At 38.7% G+C, this 18,539-nt stretch overlaps 1 protein-coding gene across 1 annotated transcript in view; it reads right to left on the bottom strand.

The window, feature by feature from the left end:
• The window catches only part of LOC104521470 (potassium voltage-gated channel subfamily KQT member 1), a gene marked incomplete at its 3' end in the record, with an annotated part of 89,211 nt that overhangs the window by 60,886 nt on the left and 9,786 nt on the right, over positions 1 to 18,539 (bottom strand). The window contains exon 2 of the mRNA XM_010163477.1: positions 7,739 to 7,829. Within this exon, the coding sequence (XP_010161779.1) occupies positions 7,739 to 7,829 (91 nt within the window). The remainder of the gene's footprint in view (positions 1 to 7,738; positions 7,830 to 18,539) is intronic.

The following is an 18,539-nucleotide window of genomic DNA, read 5'->3' as shown; positions in this document are numbered from 1 at the left end:
AGAGTGGAAGGACAAAATGTTACCTAAAAGTGACACAATGAAGGAAGCCTGTAAAAATAGACAGACATAAGCATATGCAGGGTTTGCTAAAAACAGAGGTTTTTTTCCTTTTCTAGAATAAACTTTTAAAATAAAAACATTTTCCACAGGAGCATTAAGTAAAAATACTCCTAAACACTTTTTTTTTTTTTGCTTTTAATGTCAGTCACTTAGCTACTGTGATCTTGAACTCAGACAACTTCAGTGTTTGCTTATAGTCAGGCAAAATGTCTGTGCTAATACATCAGCAAATCTTTGAGAACAGCTCAAGACGTTCTTCGTTTTGAACAACCACCCAACAATGCTAACTAGTGAAAATACATACATTTTTTTGTATTATAAATACACACACCTGAAAGAAAGCTTTATACATCAGGAAGCAAACACATCCATGTAAGTTTGATAACCTCCCAGAGAAGAAAGTGGCTGAAGGGCATATCTACACACTACAGTAAATAAGATTTTAAAGGACTGTTCATAGAACAAGAAATATAAAAGGAAGACTTACATACAAGCTACAAATATTAAAAATCAAAAAGAACAGTTAAGCAAGCAGAATTTTTGTAATGAAAGACATCACAAGCAATCAGCACTTATTTGATTGATCTGTTGAACTCACGGGGAAAATTTCAACAAGTGAAAGCAAAAAGAAGTAAAATGGTAAGAACTCTGGGAGATATGGTCAATGGAAATAGAGTTGACCCATGACATAAAAGTGCATATATTTATTTTAAGAGCAAGTAGATTAAAACAAATTCTAGTATTTAAAGACTAGCTTTTTCTTCTTTTATTTATTACCAAACTATCTGTACACGCATCAGTGAAGAAATGAAGTATGAAATTACTTCAAGCAGGTGGGATTTCCAATTAAAAAGAAATAATACTATGCCTGCTCTCTTAATTTATCAGAATATTCATTTTGAAAGAATTTGAGGTTAAAAAAGAAAAAAAAAAAGAATAAGAAGCAACAGTTAAAAGATGATGGAACAGAGACAGCTGACAGGTTTTGCCTCCTTCAAGATGAACACTCTTCAGGAGCCAGGTTCCTGCCAGACACAGTTCTGCAGATCAGGCAGGAGTCAAAAACTCATTCTTCACTCACTCACTTGGTATTTAAGGAGCACTTATGCAAACCATTAGGAAGGTAGCAGATAAACACAAGGAATAATTAAGAGTCAATTTCATCAAAGACAGAAAGTGAACAGTGTTGACTCAAGATTAAATATTGACTGTAGGAAATCCCATAATCACCAATCTTGACTTGTATTTGGAAGAAGCTATTAGAAAGGCAAGTGAACCCTGTCAAATATCTTAATGAGTTCCAAAAGTGTCTAAAGAGTAATTAAGTAGGGAGTGGGGGGGAAGGCAACTGTTTAACAAGTTTTTTCTTCCATGTTGTTACCAAAAGTATTAATCAATTTTTTAAAAGGAATCTTAAACCAGTTCAAAAATTCTGGTGTTCAAAGGCCTGTTGGGAATAGGCTGTACCATGTGGTCCACAAAAAGGCAAGAAAGCCACATTCCCTCCCCTACCCCCAAACTGTTACCTTTAGAACATACCATACACTCTGGTTAACACGCTGTAGTACTCAGGCACATCTTGATAATTTGTGAGGCTGTATCCCAAGTTCATAAACACTATCCTGGGCAGGATTATTTCAGAAACTTGTTTTCAGTACACAACAGAGTAAGAGCTCTCTTTTCAGCAGTCCCAGTTACAAAACTGCCCATAGTCATCCCTCACACTGCTCTTTTGGCTGAGTACGCTGCTCAGTTTTGCCAATTCGTTCTGGTGATCAAAATGGAGGATGTCTTAAGAGAGTACCTGCTCCAATATTTAGGGCATGAGATATTGGAAGAAATGCACAGGGACATCAGACGGGGGACTTAAAAGAGGCATGACAGGCTCCTTCCAGAAGACAGGTAGTAAGCATTTAGTGCACCAAATTGGGATCTGACAACAGGCCACTAAAGGTGACATCATGGTGGAAGTTTGTCACAGACTATGTGATCAGGATAAGAAGGCAGAAAAAGTCTTCTTTAAACAGCTCAAGAAAGTTTCTAGATCATGCCCTGATTCTTAGAGAGGACTTCAATTCAGCTAGCACCTGTTTGAAGAACAGCACAGTGAGATGCACACAATCTGAGAGATTTCAGAATAACTTTTAGATGCAGGTATTGAGTGGGTCAATGGGAATGAAACACAGCTGCATCTGCTGTTCAGCTACACAAGCTAAAATTAGTTGAGGATATAATAATCAATGACAATGCCTTGGATGTAGCATCCAAGAAATTATGTAATTCAAGGTCCTGAAGGGAGTACAGACCCTATACTTCAGGAGAGCAAGCTTCCAATTATTTGGAGAACTGATGGGTGAGATGCCATGGGAGACAGCTCTGAAGGGTCAACAAGCTCAGGATAGGTAGCAGGTCTTTAAAGACAAGCTCCTCCAGATGCAAGGAAATTATGAAAGCTAACAACAGGTGAAAAAGGAACAGGTTTATCCCCCTTTACTTAGCACTCGTTAGACTGCACCTAGAATACTGCACCTGTTTTTTTCCACCATTACAAGAAAGACTTTGATAAACTGGAGCAAGCTCAGCATAGGGCCATTAAGGTGGTCAGGGTGTTGGATCACATTCCCTATGAGGAGGGGCTGAGGGAACTGGATTTGTTCCAACTGGAGAAATGAATGCACAGGGGATCTCTGAGGTGCCTCTCAATACATACAATGAGGTTATTCAGAAGATGGAGCCAGGTTCTTAACAGCAGTGCATGGCAGGAACATGAAAGACAACAGACCATGGTAGAAGGATGAAAAACAGATTGAAAGAAGGGAGGTTCATACTGGACATAAGGAAACCTTTTTTACCATGAGGGTTGGTTAGTCACTGGAACAGGCTGCCATGATAGGCTATGCAGCCTCCAACCTGGGACATTTTCAAGACCTGACAGAATAATGTCCTGAGCAACCTTGTCTGATCTCATCACTGATCTTGCTTTGAGCAGGAGGTTGGACTAGAGACCTTCTGAAGTCCTTTCCAACCCAATTTATTCTATGACTATATGAAAAGAAGAAACCACCAAGGCACATGGTTCCAGAGTTCTGTGAGATCCAGCATTTGCATACTATGACAAGTGGAGATGCTATTCCCTCCCATTACACAATCTGTACCTAGAGTGGCCGCAATTATTTTCAGAAACCCTATTTTCCCTTCTGGCTTGGAAAACTCCAGCAGCTGCAGGAACTGAAGGCAGGCAGTGCAAGTTTAGAAGGCAGATGGTAATATATCATTGCCTTAAGTGTTGCAATCACTTTATTCACAACTGTGGCCCATTCCATTGTGCCTGTTTTCCCAAACATTGTACAAGAACTTCCTCAAGCAGCAGATCCTAAATACTGATGGACAGACAAGTGAAAAAGCTTCCGATGGTACAGATCGAGGACCAAGGAAAGCAGGAGAAACTAGAGATTCCTTATCATACCACACTACGTGTAGCAATCTGAATTAAAAAACCTGCAAGTGCATTTAAACTTTGTGGATTGTGAAACAACATGTACGTTGTTGTTCTACCTAGAAGTCTTGTGATCCATTTTAAACACTATTTGAAACTCTAAGCTTCTTTCTGCAAGTATAAAAAATTCAAGAATTATGTTCTTCATTATCTATTCTGTTGGTGTTTATCAGCATGGTTCATTGTGCCAGTGTAACTTCCCTCATCTACTGGCTTGCTAAATAGTTAGAGGAGAGAAAAAATAATCTCTGAATTAACAAAGATCATACAATGTATGCATATGGAAAAATTAAATTAGATTATCTCAGACAGAGCTGGTAAAAACCCTTCCAAGAGTGGCAGTGAATACACAAAATATTTGGTAGCATGAGAACAAAAATCTCTTTCCAATGACGATCAGACAGAGATTTACATGTTGTTTTTCCTCATGAATGCTAAGAACATAAGTTTCCTTTAAATTCAAGCAACAACACCAAATAGAGAAATCCACAGCATTTGGGGAGGCATACTATCAGCCTGTATCAGAAACTGTGGCAATGCAACATCTTCACTTGTCTCGAAGATGACAGATTGGCCTTAACATTCAAACACAGGGCCAGAAAGTCATATTTTTCTCCTCCAGAATTCACTTGAATTTTCAGAGCCTTGCAAATGTATGCTTGAGGTTGAGGGAGAGTAGGGGTTTGGGCTGGTTTTACTTTAATTTCCAGCAACTGCTTCTTCCATTCAAACTGCAAACACTGATTTGGAGGGCCTTCTTGATATGACATTCGCTCCTTGGTATATTCACATAGTTAGTCTGAATGATGATAGATTTCACACTTGACAAGAAATTACCTCACACCACCCAGATGTATTAAGAACATTAAAAAATTAAGTCTTTAAAGCATGACCTCAGTGGCTTAGGACAGATCTGCAGTTACATCTGTTACTAATGTGCCATATCTACCTCAGTGACACATATTATCCAAAATTGTGTTTGGCACATCATCTCGCCATCTCTAAGAAAATACAAAAACATTTATGTGTCTACAAGTATCAAATGCTACCCTTGTTGTCAGGCCTGACTAACTTTCAACATTACAATTTTGAAGTTGATCCTTCCCAACTGTTAGTCAACCTCAGTATAATGAAAAGCAGTTTTTCCGAAAGTAGGAAAATACCACAAGCATCACACACTAGTATTTATTTTCTACTGACACACTAACAGGGCTGTACAAAGAATTACAGGTTCCTTCAATCAGGAGAGAAACAAATCAATTTCATTTTGAACTTGATCCAATAGACACTTTGGTCCAATTTTGTTTCTCACCATACTGGCAGTTTCCACTGTTCTCAAACACTTTCAAGAGAGCAGAGTTGCATGGAAGGCAGAATGCATATACATGTGTTTTCGTATTTTGGTGAAAGAAACTCTCTCCAGTTCCGTGAACAGTACGGTATGAAGTAGATCGGAGTAATGATCTACTACAGAGTAAAGAAAGCAATGATCCCCAGGCTTCTGTGGGTTAGCACTCTCCTGGGTAAAATGGGAGATGCAGGTTGCAATTCCTTCAGGTAAAGGTGAGGAGGAGAGAAGTGCTCCAAGCCAGAGTGTAACCATTTAGCTACTAGAAACAAGAAACCTTACAACTCTATGAGAAATAACAAATTTAATTAGTTCTAAAAGCAGTATTTCAAGGGTTGCAATTCAAGTGAATTTATTGCAGAGCAAACTCAAAGACTCACAGTTTTAAGACGAATGCTTTCTAGGCAAGTGAATCTACAGTAGCCAGTACAACAGCTAACCTCTGTGCTGTCCATTTCTAGGAAGAAAGCTAAGGAAACTGCAGAGAGGAAAATAAACTCAAGGGAGGTATTCTCCAGGGTAAGACTGTAACACAAGATGGCCAAGAAACTGTTCCAGAACTGCCACTGACTACGCATGATTCATTTGTTAGATGATAACACTTAAAAATAGGTGGCAATGCTATGTGGGCACTATGTGAACCACACATCTGTCTTCATCTCGTTATTGTTTGTCCAAGAATAGTAGGTGTCTGCAGATGCACATACCATCTACACAAAAACAATCAGATAAGTGTTGAATCTTTGCCAGTATCACTGTTTCAGGTGGCGGTTACACTGACCTATATAATCACTCTACATTCTTCATTATCAGAAGACTACATATGACTGGCAGAATACTGCACTTTGACACAGAATATGGCTTAGAAGTCAAGTAAATTTGTTACAGGATTAACATTAATCAAAATCACAAAATAACTCGGTGTCCTGGTTTTGCTAGGATAGAGTTAATTTTCTTTTTAGTAATTAGAAGAGCTGTATTTTACTTTCAGTGTTTCAGTTCAGACATATCATGAGAAGAACTTTGATAACAGTACTTGTGTTGCTGCAGCTCAAGGCCACGCTGTTTGTTTCACAGCTGCATTAGGACTGGGAGGGGGGAAGCGCAGTGAGGAGCAAAACCCAAAACTGGCATCTGGTTGTGCCAATGAAATATTCCATATCATATCACGTCATGCCAGTATATTAACCAGGGGTGACCGGAAGACGGTACACATTCTCTCGGGGATCGCTCGGGCTCACTCTTCCGGGGTTTCGGTTCGGGACTGTCTCGGCTGTGGGATCGTTAGCTGGCACAGGCCGGGCATTGGTCAGTGGGCGGTGAGCACTGTGTATCACTCATTTGTATAGTCTGTTATCACTGTTATCATTATCATTTTCTTTTAATTAGTAAATAGTTTTTATCTCAATCCATGAGTCCTTGCCCTTCTTTCCAAATTCTCTCCCTTACTCCCTGGGTGAGGGGGGGCGGGAGGGTGATAGAGCAGGCTGTGTTTGGCTGCAAGCTGCAAGCAAAAGGGTGAATCCACCCAAACCACCACACTTGGGGATACTAATGATGGTTTAGTCAATTGCACACAGAAGTTGCATATACCAATGTAGTCTAAGCCACAGGAAAACAAATAAGCAACTGATTTTTATTTTCAAACCAGATGGAAAACCAAAATCCACAACATTAGAAGTCATCATTTAGCAAAAAGAATTCACAATACTGAGATTATCACACAATGAGAACAGATGATTTGAGTGGCTAAAATACAGATATTGCAAGCAACTGTTCAAAAGTGATGTACTCCATTTTTATCAAGGATCTTTAATCTCTGTTCTTAACTTTCTACAGGTGAAGAGGGACAGGGGGGAACAGAGGAGGAACATTGTTTAGAATCCTCATGCAAATTATTTGTACTTTTAATTTCCTACCTACTTCAAACTAACACTTAAAAATATTGTATGTATGTTGCCACAGTTTATAGATGGTTGCTGGATGTGATTTCACATTTTTAAGAGACTTAGTAGCTCAGGACTGGTAACACAGTTCAAGTTCATTTCATCTGTAAATTAGCTACTCAGTCCAGTGATAAAATAAAAGGTTCCCTGACTACTGTGAAGCAGTAAGCCAGCTCTGTATACCTCCTAGTGAGCAGATTCTTCTATCACACCACCTGTGGTATAAATTACTACTTAAGATCCTAATAGCAAGAAAAGGGTATTAGATAAGCAACACAATGTCTTTATGCTTTTGCAAAATACCAAGTACAAAATTCAATGTATGCTGAAGAGGAACCTTCCACCCTCGTTGATTGCTAAGAGCCACAACAGTTAACGAGCACCAACTTCAAAGCCAAATCACTAGAAGTGTGCTAGGACTTCTTCCTTCCTGTTCTATATACTGGTAAATTAGTCTGACAGAAATCACTTACCCCAAGATTCAGATACTTCTGAAGAGCATGGTTCTTGACGAATTTTTTACCATAAGACTTCAAAGAGATATGTTTCAAAAATACATTCCTGCCAATAGAATACTCTGTCCCACACTCCATAAGACTGATGAACACTAGTCGTCCACTATAAGAGCTACAGGGTACAGTTTCATACCTTATGAAAAGCACGTATTTAAAAAATTGTTTATCTGTCAAGTACCCCTATGGTTTACAGGCCTAGGAAATAATAATTCCCATTAAATTATTACCTTCCTTTAGTGAAAGCAGATAACATTTTAAATGTCTCGGTAGCATGCTTTGCATGAGGATTTTTAACAATTATCTCCCTTGTTCACCTAAAGCAATTTAGATTTAGTCAAACTGACTAGAATCTTTCTCAAAAAAGTTCACTTACCATCCAGAAAAGGGTTCCAGTGGCAAATTCAGAATAATGCTCTATAGTAGACAGTACACTGAATATTAAACAGATCAGGACCAAGAGAAATCTGTAAACATAAGACAGTGTTTTAGTGACTTGTCAAGATGAACCATAAATCTAGATCTAGTTTTAGCACTCTCATTCACATAACTTTTTTAATCACAAGTACTTTGTGTTTCATCAATTCATTTTTCCTAGTCAAGTTGAATATAATCTTTTTGCATTTAATAACTTTTATGAAACATGGAATAAAAATTACAGAAAGGCTGAACTCAGTTATATCAACAGATAAAACTCACAATATCAAGTATAATTTCCCATAGAAGCTTGTCATAAATAATGTTTCATATTTCACTGATTGCTGTATTACTTATGTGTTGCAGTAGAAAGGTATGATAATTGGTAATGCATTAATTAAAGTAGAATTAGGCATATGACTGGAGTGAGGAACAGTAATTTCAATGAAAACTGTTCCATTACATGCATTCCATAAATTGAAAATATACATAACTACAGAAGAAACTGCTACTACCACAGTATTTCTAGTATCACCATTCAGATCAAGAAAAAAAAAAACAAAAAAAACTGCCCCCAAAAATAGTTTAAAAAAGCAAAATTGAAAAGTCATGAGAATTGGAAAACAAAATGTGCAATTGAATCCTAGTTGATGAAAAGCTGAAATGCTGTCAGAATACACATTACTTCAATGCGTACAATCCCTCAACCATCTTTCCAGCATTGGTAACATGGTAAACGTTTAAATAACTGGTGAAAATAAACGATGTATGAAGAAATCTGATGGAAGATAATTGCTCCTCTCTGTTTACTCTGAACTGTGAGCTCTGTAGGGATAGGAACAGTTATCCACATCTGTGTATTTTGTTTCAGATACTACTGTAAAGCAGATTTCCAGATGCTTTCAGGTAAGTGTGGTCCCAAAATGTCATATGATGACTCAAAAGAAAATATAAGCTTGGGGATTCTACAGAATTAAAGGACTTAACGAGTGTAAACTATTTGATTGGCAAAACTTAGGCATTTAGAAACAGAACCCTTGAAAATCAGACATGCAATTCCACTATGCACGCTACAGGAAACAGGAAGCAATAAAGGCCATTCTTTCCAGCTTTGAAATAATAACTTGCAAGGACTTAGACAGAATGCTGATTCTTATTTTAATGCTTAAATTTAAAGTATTTTTGTTTTCATGAACCTAATAAACATTTCAAATTGTTTTCATGTCTTTCTTTAGCTGATTTATTTCAGTACAAATCAAAATTTAGGATTTAGAGCATTATTCCTATCTAAAACAAAACAGAAAATGGCCTTCCTTTTTTCATTAAAAAAAAATATAATGGGAATATAAAAGAAAAGGAACTATATAAGTCGAGTAAAGTCCATGTGAAGGATGACTTTACCATGCCATATAATAGAAGAATGATTCAGAAAAGCAGTTTTATGAACTTTAACATTTGTGAGCTCTTCTTGCAGGTAGCTTTTATTTCCAGTGCTCAATTGCTACTGCAAATCACAGTAAATACATGGTGAACTCCCAGTCAAATAAATATTGAAGATAAACAGACATCTCAGGCTGAAATCTTCAAAACTGCTACTTCCTTCTTTAGGTGATCACAGCCTTTCAGGTGGATACAAATTTCCTGGGTGATTGTATTTCGGCTACTGATTACATCCCCAACTACCACAGAGTTCTTGAATTCTCAGCTGTCCTCTGACTGCATTATAACAGTCTACAACAAAAAAAAGTAGCAAGATCTGCTTGTGTTCGCAGACAGAGCTGAGGTGTTGGCCTCCTTTCACACGCTTGCCCATTGTTAGCAATGTTGTCCTGAGAGATGCAAGTATGAATGTCCTCTAGTTTCAAAAGGGTGTTAAGCCCAAGCAGAAGCTTTAGCTCCTAAGCAAGAACATCAGGAGCTAGTCATTAGCACCAAATAGAAAGACTGGGCCAAACATATGGGAATGATTTTAGGCACCTAGTTGTAAGGAGGTGGGTTCAGATTGTAAAACCTGTTCTTACCTAGACTTACAGTTCAGGGCTGTTGGTTCTATCCCAAGGGTCTTACATCTTGATCTATTGGTAGAATTAATAAATAAATAAAAATTATACTACATTGATTTCCAAAGGGGAATTTGAAACAGTTCAGTATTTTTTTCTGAAAACTGCTCAAAGGAGACTAAGACACCTAAAGAAGTAAGATTTTTGAGGTTCTTACCTAGCCCGTCAAAGGACAACAATTTTCTGGATGCCTTTAGTAAACCCCTCTGGATCCTAGCTGCTATCTGGTTCTCTTGAGCTCTGTTTCTGAGTCCACCTGCATTAGCCTTGTCTTAGCTGAGAGCCAGCTGATAAGGGCCTAAGATTCAGCACCACAGTGTGAGAGACCAAGCCGAACCTGTGCTGCCAGGAGAAAAGGACAGAAGGAGCCAAGGGGGAAACATGTTTAGCATGCTTACTGAAAATGAAAATCTGATTTCTCCAAGTCTCTCGTATTCAGGAATCTGTTGCACCACTTTTGACGGTGTCAACAAAGAAAACTGTGTTTGTGGTGGGCATCTTAATGATTTCTAGTTCTTCATTAATGGCAAATACCTGGGGCTGAAATGTCTTTAGAAAAAATAAGGCTGTAAGGGAAAAAGAGATCCAGATAACACATCTGAGTCAGGACTAGCAGCGCTTTTAGCACAGGACAGACCTTAGCCACGTTCTCATGATTTACTAGTTCCACAGCCCATCACCCAATCCTGCTACTTCTTTCACTTCAACATACACACATTGCCAAGCATATTCAGCAGTTTTACAGTGTTGGGTAAATGGAGAAAGGCACAAAGAAATGATCAGATCTTTCCATTTGGCAGTGTCAAAAGCATATCAAACTCTGATCTCTTGAAGCTCAGACTATCCTCCAGCCAAAAATCACAGGAACACAGGAACTTGGCTGGTGCCTGAAACAGCAGATAGCTGCATCAAACAACTGAAGCATCTTAGAACTAGTCATTTTCTTATGAGACTGCTGTTCCACTCCTACCATTGTTATAGATCTTATTTCTGGGCAAAATACATGTATAAAGGTATAGAAATCTTCCTCTGAGTACAGCCCCTTAATTTCTTCCAGATCTCTGCCATTTCAGTTACCCCCTTTCAAAATTTCTTTGTCTTCTTTTACTGCCCTTGTTAGTAATAAATAAAAAGCCAGGAGTAATTCACATTCTTAGTGTTGTCTATCAAGGTACTGAGGATGACAGTGCACTTCACATATTTTCTCCTTTTCCACTCTAAGTTAAGCAAAGAGAAGCACTGGATATTCTTACATAACCTGCAGATATTATCACTACATCTTCAACCATATTTCCTATTAGGCCTCAGAAAAAGTAATCAAATTTGTAAACCTCAAAAAAAGAGGCTTACAAAAAAAAAAAAAATTGAGAAAAAAAGTGATGCAAAGTGTCAAGACATATGTGCCATTTATTCACTAAGGGACCCAGGACTGTCCAAAGGCTGCTAATACAGCCTGCAAGTTTTGTAACTCCCAGCTAATTGTTGCTTCTCTCCTGCATTTCTCTGTTGAGACTCTCTCTCTCTTTTTCCATTTCCAAAACACACATTAAAACCATTTAAAAGACCCTTTAAATTCAGTTAATTTATGGCACTATATATTCTGGCCAGTGAGTGTCACTCCTTCCCAGTGAATAACAAAGGCATCATTTTGCTAGCACAGGATAGGCTGGACATGGATATGGATAAAGTATCTTGTCCTCATATAAAATGTATTTATTTGAAGTGTGGAATCACTGCTGATCACTTTTGGTCATAAAAGATCAAGTCTTGCTTTTTGCAAGAGGGGAAGGGTTAGATTCAGAGCACCTGGATATATTCCAGTTTCAATAATCCCCTTTCTCAAATCCAAATTGTAATGTAAAATCCTCCTGGTAATGTCAAGCAGAAAGTTTGTCTCTTTGTACACTATACTGTTAACAGCTTCAGTGGTTTCTTTGTCCAAGTGATAAAACACCTTGCTACGCAGTGGCAAAAGCAACTAACTGAACCATAAGCATGAGGGCAGCACACGGGGTGAGTACTGATTAAGTTCCAATGAGGACAAAGATAACTGCAAAACTAACGAGGGAGTAAGGGCAACAAGTTCCTCACAATTACCAATAGCAAGAACAGCAACCAAAAATAATAATAATAAAAAACAAACAAAGGGAAAGCAAACTCAGTTCAAAGACAGTTCACCTAGTCAACCAGTAAGCCATGAACTGATAGTAAAGATGTTGTTCCAGTAATCTCTAATCACAGTAAAGCTCTGGCACAGAAACAATAGGTTTAGAAAAGATGACTGTACGATAATTTGTATGAAATCAGAGACACATGCCACAGGTGTCAGTCTGTTGCACAGCTCAGCAGCAAACTGTAGTGGCAGCATTCTTACAAGTACTCTGTCACTGAAGAAAGCTGTGTTTTACAAAAATTGAGCCCACCTTGTCTGAAAGATACAGCCGTCAAGTGTCCTCAGTTGTAAATCCTAAACTACTCTCAGTGTTTTTTCCCTTTTATATGATGGGAAGATCATATTTATTTTCCAGCTAGGCAATTTATGTGGGGAAAAAAGAAAAAGGGTTAATAGACATTAAAACTGCTAATAATGACCCAGACAATTGTCAAGGCCCTGTGGGCGCTATCTCAGCCATCCCAGTCCCCAGGGAGAGGCTCAATGCCTGGGGCTGGGGTTGCCCTGGCTGCCCCCCCACTCCAGCCTGCTCTGCTCCTTGGCTGGAGCAATGCGATGCGATGGGCTCTGGCTGCAAGGTCCTGCCCTCCTGGCCCTGGGGAGCCCCCGACCGGCCCCCTGAGTGCATCCAACCATTCCTCCCCAGGCAGATGTCAAACATGAGACAACAGGAACCTGTTCTGCCGGTAATACCTGCAACTCACTTTAACTTCTGTTAAACTATAAATGGTCATTACCCTGAAAAATTAAGATTATAACTTAAATTATTAAATTTAATATTGCCAATACTAACATATTTTGATATCTTTAGCTTTTTATTGGAACTAAAAATCATAAATATTTAACGACATTTGGAGAGTTCTTAATCTATCTTTTAATTTTTGAGGTTTTAGATTTAAAACTTAGTGAAGGTTAAAAATATATATGATTACAATTACATTTAAATACTTTAAATATAATAAATATTAAGTAAATACAATATTGATTCTAGGAATCAGTAGACTAAGAAAGACATAAAACAGAATCAGATTTTTATCTTGACTATAAAGATAAATAAAGGTAAGAATCCCAAAATAGAACCATTTAAAGTGTTATTAGTTGTAAATAATTTGGGCGATGAACACAAATACACTCAGACATATCAAAATAAAGATAAGCTTCTTACTAGTAAAGGTAAAGGCATCTTGAGAAGCAGATGGTGCTTATCGCTTTCTGCATCCAAAGGTCAATTTTCATGCTCATGAGAGCACACACTCAAATGCTGTGTATTTTTACATACCATAAAGAGAAAAGTGAGAATTACCTGTTGACTTTCTGATGGGTTAAATAAACCCCCTACCTTTTGCCTCTATGTTGCAATGATTATTTCAGAAATTGTAGAACATACTGATTCCATGCCATCAGAATTTGCTCCTGACTTCAGCACTGCTCCATAACCTCCCGCTTGAAAGCATAACCTTAAAAATAATATGCTACATGTTGTCATTGTCCACCTGAATCTATAGAGAACCTGAAACAATGGAGAGGATGTGTCCGGGCTCAGAGGACACCAAGAGGCTCTAATTGCCCTGAGGTCCTTGATCCATGAAGATCAACCCAGTACATTACGTCTTCCTGCTAATGCCTCATCACCCACCTTCCACCAGCAACACACTCCCTGCCTGCAATTATGGCACAAGGGCATCCAGAATATCACATGAAGCAGATTTTGATTACTCAACTATTTAATGGAAAGCTTCAGTGCTTCATCAGCTGGCAGAATTATGGACCAGATCAACATTCCTGGAAACTGTTGGACAACATGCATGAAACAAAAACAAGGCCTTTTTACAAGTCCCCCTTCAAAACCAGACCTTTGCAAGATGCAGGGACACACTTTGATAGGAAGAGAGTTGCCCTCAGGGCTCTGAGTGCATCAACACATTCTATTTGCTCTGGTCAGCCTTTTGGTTCACTCAGTGCCTTGGCAACATGTGTGATTACTTTCCACATTCACCTCAGGTCATGTCTACACAAATGTTACTGGAGCTGAAACAGGTACACCTGAGCGAGCTTTGAACTGGCAAGTCTGGGAACTGCTGATGGCAGACTATCTCAACACAGGTGAGCTGCTTAAAATGCTAGGTGTGCTTTCTGGTCTGCTGTAGTAGCAGTATCTGGTCTAGCTGGTTTAAACTGAGTACAGGTATGCTGCCATGTCCTGGAGCAACTCATCCTCAGGGAGAGGCTCAGGAAACCTGCAGTCCAACAGCTGTGCAATTTCATCAGATGTTAAACAAAGCAGCATTTCTGCTCTCAAGTTTCTCTACAGCTAGCATCTCCCTCTACATCTCCTGCTGCTACCTGTCCACAGCTGCATCCTCCTCTGTATCTTCCCTACCACCCCCTGACTAGCACATTTATTGCATTTTGTATTCCCTGTGCTATCCCACAGAACCATTAAAAAATAATCCCTAATTCTATGGAAATGAATAGCGTCAGCAACAGTGCCATTTCTGCAGCTGCATTCCACAGTCCTTTGTATGTGGAACAAACCACTCTGCACTGACAAAAAATACATTTTACATTTCAAGTATCACTGGGAAATACTGTACAAGATTATCAACATTTCATTCTTTGCATGAATAACACAAAAATAATTATTCAACAAGCATATACGGCACTAGTTATGACACAGAAGATCAAAAACAAACAGCAAAAAGCTGTCTTTCAGTACTATCAGCTGAAAACAGTGAACAAACCAAGACTCTCAGTTCTACTGCTCAGGCATGCACTTAACTTGATAATTTTCTATCGGCTTTCACCAAGCTCTCTGACAGTCTTACTCTGTGTCCCAGAAAACAGGTTCCTCTGAGTGCAAGAGGTGCCTCAAACCAAGGCCTTCCCAATATCAAGAGCTCCTTTTTGATGACAGCTCTCCAAAATGCTGGAAACCTCCCCCACTAGAGATGCTTTACATTTCAAACACAGCTGTTGTCCCTTTTTCAAAGTAATCCTAAACAGAGGGCCTAGACCCGAGATACTCTCATAATCTTGCTGTACAGTCTGTGGGCTGCTGCAGCCTGTCATCTCCATGAGGACAGAAAAGCCTGATGAAGCAAGTGGCAATGGCAAGGACCTAATTAATACTCCTGACACCCAGCGTGAAAGTAGATCTTCCCAAAGTGTTTAGACATTGAACTTGAAACAGGTAAGGGATAGTTTCTGGGATAGCCAGAGTCAGAGAGACTGAAGATGGCAAAATTAACCAGAGCATTTTAAGGTAGGCATAAAAACATACAGAAAAAAACAAAATGGTATTGTTCCAGGCAGTGATCTAATTGTATATAGTTTCCTTTTCACTTAACACAGGTAGCCGTTCATGGGTGGACAAAAACATAGTGTGAAAAAGCTGTGCCTGCTCTCCCCTCTCACTGGATACGTGTGTTCTTGTGGGGGCAGGCAGGAAAGAGCTGGAGCTAAGACCCTTGAAGAACCATTCAAGACCCATGGTTTACATAGCAGTCCCAGAAACAGGTTTTAGCCATTGCTGGTGATGCCCATTCATAGCAGAGGAGCTATTTATGCTCTCAGTGCACAGCAAAAGCTGCTGGAAAGAAGCCATGAGGTGGAGCTGGGTGTGCAGGTGGTATCTGTGTTATGACAAGAGTGCTGGAGACAACTAGTAGAAACAAAGGTCAAGTACTCCCCTGGCCCCTGAGTAAGTCTATTCCCACAGAAACAACACGTTTTTCTCTAATACATTGGAACAGCACTTCCTTCTCCCTCTGATATCTTTAAACAGTCAGCACGTACTGTCTTCATTTTTTTTTTTTTAAGGTTAGTGTCTCTGTCATTGATCCAGGCACTAGAATGCAGGTTAGTTTTGAGAAGTCTACCCTTAAAGATAAATGGCTTAATTAATTGACAACTGATCTGCAGAATCTAACAAGCTGCAGCTCTGTTGCCTCTGACACAATCAGGAAACCTCCTTGTGGACTGCTCCTAACCACCTCTGGAATGCTAAACAGCTCTAACCAATGACCTTTTTAAACATACTGGAGAAAAAATCCTTGGGTGAGTGCCAAAGTCCCTATAAAGGGCAGGACAACAGTTGAATATGTAGTACCACATACAAACCTTTAGTGAGACTCACCACTAAATACCACTGGTTTGTCTTTAATTCTCACTTCGTATTTTGGTTTGAGAAACAAGCCACTCCTCAAAATGCAGTGGCGAAGTCTACCAGTGTTAACTTGTCAACAAGTGGTTGCCAGGTCCTGGGTCTGCTTAAATATTTCTGATTAGATTTCAAGGATACTTATAGGAAGGATAAGTGGATGGGCTTGAGTTTAATTTTGTTGGCTTGGAGTGACAGTACTTAAAGCTTGTCATGTGGCAATTTCCCTTTCCTCATCAGCTGCCAATCTGGCTTTCTCACTTTCTCTTGCTCCCTGCTATCTGTACTCTCTCCTGCAATGGGCACTTCTCTGGGTTGCAAGGGGGTGAAAACAGGTTGTGATTGTTTACTTGCTTGCAAGTAGTTATTTACATCAACAGAGAACGATCTTGTTGGAAGCTGTTCATTTCTTAAAGGGAAGAAGCTGATAAGGAGGAGACAAAAATAATTACCAACCAGTAGAGCTGATCTACTCTCTCCTATCCTAAAAGGACTGAAGTGCTGCTTTTTGGTATTTTGTAGCCCTCTTTCCATCTTTCTGTGATTCCCAAGGATGTGAAGCCATAGTTTGAGCTATTACTTCAGCAAACACTGTTTTCCTTTTCTACCATATAGATTCTAAAAGTAGAGAAGTAGTTCCTCTCAGAACACCTGGCTTTCTTTTCCTTCTATTTTTTACTTTTCTGAAGAAAGAAATTTAACCCAAATCACCTATTTGCAGAATTTTCTCATTTGGTTTTGGATTCTCACTTAACGTAGTTCACACCAACAGAAGATGGAGGTGTCATTCATTCCCAAAAAAGGTCTTGATAATTTATGCTACATTTTAGTATTTCTTGATTTCTCCTAAATTCCTTAAGCCTCATGCATACAACAAAATACAACTGCTTTTTCTTTTTTTTTAAAAAAAAAAAAATCATCCTTAAATCTGTTTCATATATTAACAAATTTAAATAGGCAGTACTGGTGCATTGGACAGTTGATCAGCTGGGGTTACAAATGAGTGCCTCTCTGTGTCCAGATCTTCCTAAAGATTGCTTCAGTTTGGAGAGTAGATAGTGCAACTGTAAACAAGTTTCTGTTGTTATTGTAGCCAGGAATAAATTCTGTTTGATGGATTAATTGGCTATGAGCACGCTCTACTAAAGCCTACAAACACTTGAAACTAGGAGGTTAACTACAACACTAAGAGCAAAATTACGTCAAGTACTTTATCAAGGGTGAACTCTTTCAAGGTCATGCTGTAACTGTCTCATTTTCATGGAAGACAAGCCTAATGAAAGCTCTTAAAGGAGAAGTATTAATCGTTCTTCCTTTTAAGTTTTGCAACAAATAATGCCATTTCTAGCAAAGACGATCTGTGCATGTGGGGTTTTTTGTGTTCATCTACTGCAGATAATGTACTTGAAGTGTTGATATATGAGATGCTTGTGGGAATGTTATCTCTTGAACAACAAAAAAGGGGTGGGTGAGGAGGGGACAAAGTTATAAACTGGAAAACAGACATAATACTCCTTGGAAACCAAATAAAAATAGTAGCTTTGTGGCCTTTTGGGCTTGCCAAACTTAATTAGCTCTGCAAAGTTGTGTTTTGTGAGAAGAAAATATTTTTAGAAAAAAAGTGAGCTCTATAGTAAAAGAAAATCAACAAAAATTATTATAGAAAAGCTATTGAGACCTATGCTCCATAGTATTTAGATGCCTTGATAACGAGTCGCTGATATTTTAACACAACCAGACATGTCTTTCACCTGCTGTGCTCCTTTCTCAAAACTGAGCTGCTGTGACTTACTTCATTATATGAAAGTCCTTCAGCTAGATAATCACAAATGGCTTATATATGATGCCAGTGTAAATAACATCCAAATAAGTTTGGGTTTTGTTTTTTTTTTTTTTTTTAATTTCTTCATTATTTTTATCTTGTCTATTGTTTGTTCCTGCAAGATGTGAATCCAAAATGTTCTGTTCTACTAACACACTAGGACAGAAGAAATCCAGTTGCTTCAGCTGGAGTTAAATCAAGAAACAGCAATTGGATTGAGAATAACATGTACAAGTAAATCTATGTGCAACTACACTGATTGGAGTGTCAGCTTTTTTCTTGTTGATAGACTACAGAGTTGTCCAGTGGAGACTGATAGCTTTAAGACAAGCTGTTGTTAGGGAGAACAAATGAGTTTAGCCAACAGAAAGTTCTTTGTAGGGCTCCAGAGGCATGGGCTGCTTTTTATTTTAAGCAGTTATTTTGTGGCAGGAAAATCAAGGAGAGTATTTGCATTTTTTAACGCTATAAAAGCACAAGATATTCTCATTCCTGAGTGCATGAAGCACTTCACTTTCTTCTAAATGGGATTATGCTGCCTGATGT

This window comes from Antrostomus carolinensis, unplaced genomic scaffold (assembly GCF_000700745.2).
Source record: "Antrostomus carolinensis isolate BGI_N321 unplaced genomic scaffold, ASM70074v2 scaffold5742, whole genome shotgun sequence".
NCBI lineage: Eukaryota > Metazoa > Chordata > Aves > Caprimulgiformes > Caprimulgidae > Antrostomus > Antrostomus carolinensis.
The sequence above is the reverse complement of the archived record's forward strand: the minus strand, read 5'-3'. Positions and strand labels throughout refer to the sequence as shown.